The sequence below is a fragment of the Belonocnema kinseyi genome, chromosome 5 (genome assembly GCF_010883055.1).
Source record: "Belonocnema kinseyi isolate 2016_QV_RU_SX_M_011 chromosome 5, B_treatae_v1, whole genome shotgun sequence".
Taxonomy (NCBI): domain Eukaryota; kingdom Metazoa; phylum Arthropoda; class Insecta; order Hymenoptera; family Cynipidae; genus Belonocnema; species Belonocnema kinseyi.
The window spans coordinates 58,242,673-58,250,526 of NC_046661.1; the positions used below are offsets into that span (position 1 = coordinate 58,242,673).

The window sequence follows — 7,854 nt, forward strand, 5'->3', positions numbered from 1 at the left end:
CCGGGCCACGCACAACTGGCCGTCGTGTCCCTCTGGAAATTTCCTCCCCGTCTACTTCACTACCAGCACTGCCAGTACTCTCGCTGCCCACCTCCCGCTCGTACGTCGGTAACTGTAACCTATCTATACACAAAAATACTCACTGCCGCCCACAAATGCCTCTTAAGGCTGCTGCCGCTTACCGCCCTAAAATTTCAGTTTCTTTACCCTATTTCACCTCTCACATCCCCTTTAGCCACCCCTTTCTCACCCCTAACATCCACCATCTCTACAAGAACCTTCCTTGCCCGCCTTAAAGGCCCAAAAACCTAAACATAAAACTACCCCGCTCCCTTGCAAACCTAACCTCACTTTCCCTATTTAGCCAAATCCCACCCACCAAATACAATGTAAATTAATGTCTATCTTCCCAATGTACCCCTCACAACCGTACTCACCTCCTAGACGTCCACCCTCACACCTTCCACACAAACTTTGTAAAAAACTTCTCACCGCCTGTCACTGCACACTTTCTCACTACCGCCACCAACATGCATGTCATGCATGTGATAATTAGAAAATTATCGATTTTACCAGTGTTAAGTTTTCTCAGTATTTTCCCTACAATCATGAATACGGCAGAGACTTGCATTATCGGAATGACAGAGAGCTGAAAAACGATCATAACCTCAAAATAGTGCAAATGCATACTATTTTTATTTAGCACAATAAATTTTTTTGTTATTATCTCTAAAAAATGAATACGGATACGTCCGTTATAATATATTTGATAACATCTCCGAATTCAGTTTTTAAACAATTTCATTTTTTTGAAAAAAGAACCGGGGGAACTGTACCCGATTGACCACACGACGAAGTATCACATGCCCTTCAGTTCAAAAAAATTCAGTGAATTGCAAAAGTGAGGTTGGTAATACAGGTATTTGGGTGTGTCACATGCCCTTAACTCACTCGTAATCATTCACTTTAACATTTGCCGATATATTTATATGCCGATTGACAAAAGTTTGAGGTTATCCTTAGAAACATCTCACTAACACTCACTTGAATGACATTATTCATCACTATTTTATTAGGTTTTATATTTTGAGCAAAATTATATTTTTAGTAAGATTTGATTACGACTGGCTCAGTACTTCGACCATTTTAAGCAAAGAAATCTTTCTTAGAAATCGTAATTTGAATTTTCCTCAGCCGTCTGCTAGATGTTTCATTAGTCAATAAAGCAACTGCTGTGCTTCAATTGCAGTGCGATTGCATGAGCGGATTGCTGGATCTAACGTTTCAAGGTCACCGAATTTTTGTACAGAGATTTCAATACTTTTTTCTGAATATTTTTTTTCTCTTCAATTTTTAAAATGTAATACATAAAAATTTCAACAAACAAGAAACATAAAAAAGTAGATTTTTTTCGAAAACGGGTCTCCATTGGTAAATAATATTTTGACAAATAAAGTCAGATAATGGATACTTAGTAGCGAATTTTCCGAAATCTGATTATCTCCTTTAAGTTTCGAGAAAGGAGAGTAAGTGCCAAAGTTTGAGTATTACAAGTAAATAGTATAGCGGTAAATAATAGATAACCTAAAAAGATATCAGAAACTTCAGTTTTCAACTAATGTTTCATAAATTACAATAATTTACTCACAAATTGCCATACTTAATCAATTTATGTATATAAATTAGGGCGGTCCAAAAAATTGGTTTACTTTTTTCCCCTCAAAAATGGCACCCATAAAAAGTGTTTCTTTAGATGTGCGTTTTTTTTTTGCTACAATAAAATGCCTATTTTATTTATACATTGTACTCATTTACTGAAACACATCATTCCGTTTCTTAACAGATTTTTGCAACATTTAGAATTTTATTTTTAAAACCCGTCTAAGGAGACTCGTAAGTAAATATATTTTTGAATGCCTCTAACAATCACAGGTGATTTTTATATCAAAAATAACACTTTGTAGGGAAGTATTTTTTTAATCCTCCTGATATTACTTTCGACAAAAGTATACAGGTATAAAGAAATTTGTATAAACTTCACAATATTTTAATGAATTCAAAAAAATTAACTTCTTTTTTAAAGTAACTTTCAAGAAATTTCTCATAATTCTTGAAAATTTTACAAACCTTTAATATTTAATGAAAATGTATAGAACCATTACTAGTCATTTATGGCAAAATAAACTGTCACAATATTATTTTAGTTTAGCGAAATGAAACAAACCCCTTCACTTGTGAAATATGAAAAGAAAATGTCAATAATAAAATCACTCATATTATATATAGATATACAAAAGATAATTTCTTAAATTTCATTGAAATATGTTAAGGTTTTTGTGCAATTTCTGAGAGCAAAGCAGTTTCTTATTCTAATTACATGTTTATTTATTAACATTTTACAGTGCTCTATGCGACAGCGTAAAATATCGTCCCATATCTTGTTGGATATTTGCAACGTTTGTATACAGTTTCAAGAAAGTTACTTGTCTTACAAGTTATTGCAGATTCGAATCTTCTCTATAAAAAAATCTTAAAATTATTTTACCTACAAATTTGATTATCGCATTAACAAATAGCTACTTAAGTACCAATTTGACCAGTTATTTTTGTCTTTTTTCGTTTCCCTTTTGCTTTCAATAGTGTGCATATTCTAATAATACTCACATAGAAATTTCGTAAATTTGCGTCCCCATCGCTTTTAATTTAAAGAGACAAGGAGAAATTTCTGCTTAAGGAAATTCACTTCTTTTCATAAATTCTAGGTAGAATTAAGGATGTGTTAATCGCTTTTCTTGAAGGTCGAGAGCTTGGTTCCTGCTTGTTGTTCCCGGCTTAATTTTCTTCCATTAACAACAAGAATTATTGGCGTTTCGACTCGAATCGAATTGAAATCGAAGGTCTGCATCAAAAAATATCTCGTTTGAATTAATAGCTTAGTACCCATAAAGTCATAAAATTAAAGAATTTCTATTTACATCGATCTGAATTGAGAAATACTCCGCTTTAATCTCTCAAATGTTAAATCATTTTAAATCAAGAGAAATTGAATTATTAAAAATCGATGTAAGTATTAGTAGTTTTAAAATTATTTAAATTTTCAGTTTTAAAAAATCAGGAATATTAATTTAAAAGCATTTCATATGAAACCATTTTTGCAATCAACGAAACTTTAAAACTGATATTATCAAAGTGTTCAAATATTGAATAAGAAGCATTAATAATAAACATATTTATAATTAAAATAAACAAAATGTGCCTAATTATAATTTTAAACTTTCCAAAACTTAAAATTTAAAACTGTAATTATTCGCAGTTCTAAAATGATTTCAAATTTCAGTTTTAAAAGTTTTAAAAATTTGAAATCATTTTAGAAGTACGAATATTTATATCAATTTTTGTTCATTCTACTGCTTCTATTTTGAAATTATGTAATATTTGCAATGGCTACAATTTATTTATTTTTGGTCAATTTCGATCTCTTTACAAATAAAAATTGTTTAATTATGCACATTTTGATCATTTTAATTCTAAATAGGTTTATTATTAAGGCTTCTAATTCAATATTTGAACACTTCGATAATATGAGTTTTAAATTCTCGTAGATTGCAAAAATTGTTTCCTATGAAATGCTTTGTTGTTGCAATTAACGAAACTTTAAAACTGATATTATCGAAGTGTTAAAATATTGAATTAGAAGCATTAATAATAAACCTATTTATAATTTATATGTTCAATATGTGCAAATTTATCAGTTTTAAAATTTCGAAAATTAACATTTTCAAACTGCAAGAATTTCAATTTGAAAAATTTCAATTAAAAGGATTTAAAAACTTCTAATTTTAACAGTTCAAAATTTTATTGTTCAAAATTTTAATGTTCAAAATTTCAATCAAATTGACATAATTTGATATAAGTATTCCTAATTGTAAATTTCTTTCAAATTGGAGTTTTACAGGTTAAACAATATTAATTTAATAGCGTTTCGTATTAAATAGTTTTTTTCGAAGAACCTTTAAAATTAAAAAATTTTAAAGCATTAAAACATTAAATAAGAAGCCTTACAAATTAAACATTTTTTAATTAAAATAATCAAACTGTAAGAGAATATATTTTTTAATTTATCAAAAATATAAATGATCTAATTGTAAGAGTTCAAAATGGGACAATTTCAATTTAAATGATATAAAACTTCGCAATCAAACAGATACCATGTTAAAAATGTCAAAAATTAACCATTTTTATTCAGATAGATCAAATTAAAAAGTATTCAATTTTAATCTCCTCAGATATTGAGTTGTTTCAAATTAAAAGCAATGCAATTAACAGAAATCGATATAAGTATTAAAAAGAAGCGTTAAAAATAACAAATTTCTATAAACCGATCAAAATGTGAAATTATATTTTTTAATCTTTTAAAAATATAATTTTTCGAACAGTAAAAGTTCAAAATTGTTTAAAAGTGGAACAATATTAATTTTAAAACCTTTCAACTTACACAATTTGAACAATTAACGAAACTTCAAAATTAAAATACTCGAAGTGTTATTAAACTATAAGCGTTAAAAATGAACGATTTTTTAATTAAAATTATCAAAATGTGCAAGAATATCATTTCTAAACTTTCCAAAATTTAAAGTTTCAAACTGTAAAAGTACCAAATTAAATAATTTAAATTTAAATAATTTAAAATATTAATAACTTCGAATCTAATTTAAGAGAGTGGATTCTTCCATTTGTTCTATAAATAAATAAATTAAATAAAATTGTTCAAAAATTTCAAGTAAAAAATACAGAAAAAAAGTTTTTTTATACTAATACCTACATGTTCTTTGTATGAGAATGTCTGATGAGTCACAAAAGGCTCGGGAATCGCAACTGAGTCACCAATCGTAACTCCTCGACCTTTTGCAAAGTTATAAACTGTCACAGCCATGCAAGTTTGTTCCTTATCGACCAGGCAGAAAGTACTGAAAATTCATAAAACTGAAATCATTATAAAATTATTCTACTAGAGTAAATAAAAAATTTATAATAAACAAAATAAATGGAATTTGTTTTAAAAATTCCTCATAAACTTTATGGAGAAAATATTTTGAAAGTACTCACAAAGGCACACAGTCTGAGTCTTGAATCCAACAAACGACTTTTCCAAAAACTGCTTTTTCCAAATTGACTCCAGGGACTAAATTTTTCAAGAAAGTCAATTCCAATTTTACTGATTTATTTCCTACTGTGTAAATTCCACCATGATAGGGCCCCAAATGTTTAACGTCCAGTGCCTGTGCAATATTTCATATTACTTATACAATTTTGTAATTTAAACTAGATAAAAAATTGGAAATATAAAATTTGTTCTAGTGGATGAATTACAAATTTAAATTCAAACACACTTCTTGGTATTCGCTCTAATTTCACACAAGATTTATCTCTATTATTCTTCATTTTAAAATAAATAATTCTGGTTTCCATAAAAACAATGAAACAACCTATCAAGTAAATATTAGAGGTAGAATGAAATTCACTTGTATCATTTGAAGAAGCCTCTTCAATTTAAGTCTCCCCTTCGTATTAACTGAAGTTTGTACATCCTTGAGAAACTGAAGTAGGTCCTCTTGCTTTGTTCGAGGAACTTCCCATGTTGGATCCAACATTATCGCTCTTTCGAAAGACTCGAGAGCGGATTTGTACTCCTCTTGATACTTCAGAGCCTAGGGACAACATTTATTCCAATCAATACCACTTTAAAATTTGCTTTTCAGAACAATGAACAGTATTGTCAAATTTTAATCTTTCTCCAAAAAATAGGTGTCTCACGAAAATCTTGAAAGAATTGTTGTCGCTTTTCATCAATGCCGATTGGATAATTTGACAAACTCGCAGGAAAGAATGTTGCCAAATTCATACACATAATTTAGAATTGAGTGGCTGTTGCAGGACAGCGACAAAGAATGTCACATTTGTGTGCATAATGGAACTGGCGAAAATTTAAAATTTATTAATGTAAAATTTTATTGTTACACTTTCAGTTAAATTGATAAATTTTCAACCAAGAAAAAAGGGAATTTTCAACAAAATAGTTAAACTTTGAACCAAACTGATGAATCTTACAGAAAAAATTAATTCTCAACAAAAAGTGTAATAGTTGATATTCCGACCAAAAAAAAATAACATGTGGTCTTATGAGAAGACGTACTTTTTGTAGTATGTAAAAAGATTGAAAAATGGAAAAAGTCTGAAATAATTATGACATATATAGAATGTTATCCGAAATCCATACCTGCTTCGAAAAGTATCATTCAGAGCATGTAAGAATAGAAAAACAATTATTTATACCGCAAATGTATAACTGACGTCAGCGAACTGAAGCTATGGCAAAGTCGCATAGGGATAGGCGAATTCGGATCGATTCTTCAAAGATCGATCTTTTTCACTCAAAAGATCGATTCTTTACAAATCGACTTTTTGTTGGATCGATTCTTTACCCGCAGAATCGAAGAAGCGATTCTTTTATTTTTATTTATCTCTCCGTTCTATACTTTCGTACCGCGGCGGACATTTTTTACCTTTATTGCTCTTATCTATAATTTTTTCTTGTGTATCCCATACTGCTTATTTATCACCAATTTTTCGAAATCAAATAGACCTCTTTTTCTATCCTTTATTGTTAGAAAGGGAGACTTTTTTTACTTGCGCGTGGCGACACCATAGATTTTTGGATCATGACAGACTAGTATATTTTAGTATATTTTAGTAGACAAAAGAAAGAATAAGGTAAATAAATTTATATTGATGTATTAGTTATTCAAATATGAGATATTGATGTGAATTGTAATTTGGTACTTTTTATATTCCAATATCCAATTTCATCTAATTCGTTTTACACCTCCTCTGATTGCCTGCACCCATAAATGTTGTTCCGATTGAAATTTAAAATATGCATCATAATTACTTTTTAATAATAAATTATTTCCAATATAAAGAAACAAACAATTGAGCTTTCTTTCTGGTTTACAACGTCTTCAGTAAAAAAATGTTACTCATTTGAACGTTTAGAACTGGAAGCGCATAGATCCTACTATAAAATATCTTAATATTATGTAATATTTTTATGTGAAAAAAGGAATAACCAGTGTCTAATTGACGGTCTCTAATCATTTTATTTAAAGTGAATAAATTTAATGATTTATAGGTAAATATATACTATTTAGGACATTCTACATGGATCTTAAAACATCGATTCTTTCAAGATTGATTCGATTTTTTTGCAGAATCGATCTTAATAAAATCGAACCTGGATCGATTCATAAATCGAACTTTTCGAGAGAATCGCCCATTCCTAACGTCGCCTCCGTTCCAAGAGGACTCTTCATCGAGGGGAAATTCGGCCGCAAATTTCGGCCGTTTCCACCAATACGAATCTCTACTCAGCTGTAAGAGATGAAATTTTCCAGTGCTGAGTGAAGTGGCGTAGTGGTGGAAGCGTGCACATTTGCCAGAGTTCTGCTACACTACACAGTTTTGAAATCTGGAGTTCATTTTACATCAAGATTTTAAAACAATCGAATGGACCTCGCTGATCCAACAGAAATGGGGTTGGCGTCTGGACTATACCAAAAGAATTGAATTTTTGACTAAAAAAGAACCAGTTTTCAACAAAGTAACAAAATACATGAAATTTCAAGGTAACCGATAAACTTTTAACAAAAAATAGAATATTTGTTTGACGATATGGTTTTGACCAGATAAAGCGTGTTAAATACGAGGGTGGATTGATAAGTTTCCGGCCTGACCAAGAAAAACAACGTTTTTAAGAATTTTTTTTTTTTATTTCTCAACATAATCTCCTCCAAGGCT

General features: G+C 29.6%; 1 protein-coding gene across 1 annotated transcript in view; it reads right to left on the minus strand.

The window, feature by feature from the left end:
* Positions 1–2,365: 2,365 nt before the first annotated feature.
* LOC117173157 (tetratricopeptide repeat protein 5-like) overlaps positions 2,366–7,854 on the minus strand; it is a 14,268-nt gene continuing 8,779 nt past the window's right edge. Inside the window, exons 5-8 of the mRNA XM_033361568.1 lie at positions 5,523–5,708; positions 5,107–5,279; positions 4,823–4,967; positions 2,366–2,899 (exon numbers count right to left, since the gene is read on the minus strand). Coding sequence (XP_033217459.1) covers positions 2,780–2,899; positions 4,823–4,967; positions 5,107–5,279; positions 5,523–5,708 — 624 coding nt within the window. The 3' untranslated portion in view covers positions 2,366–2,779. The remainder of the gene's footprint in view (positions 2,900–4,822; positions 4,968–5,106; positions 5,280–5,522; positions 5,709–7,854) is intronic.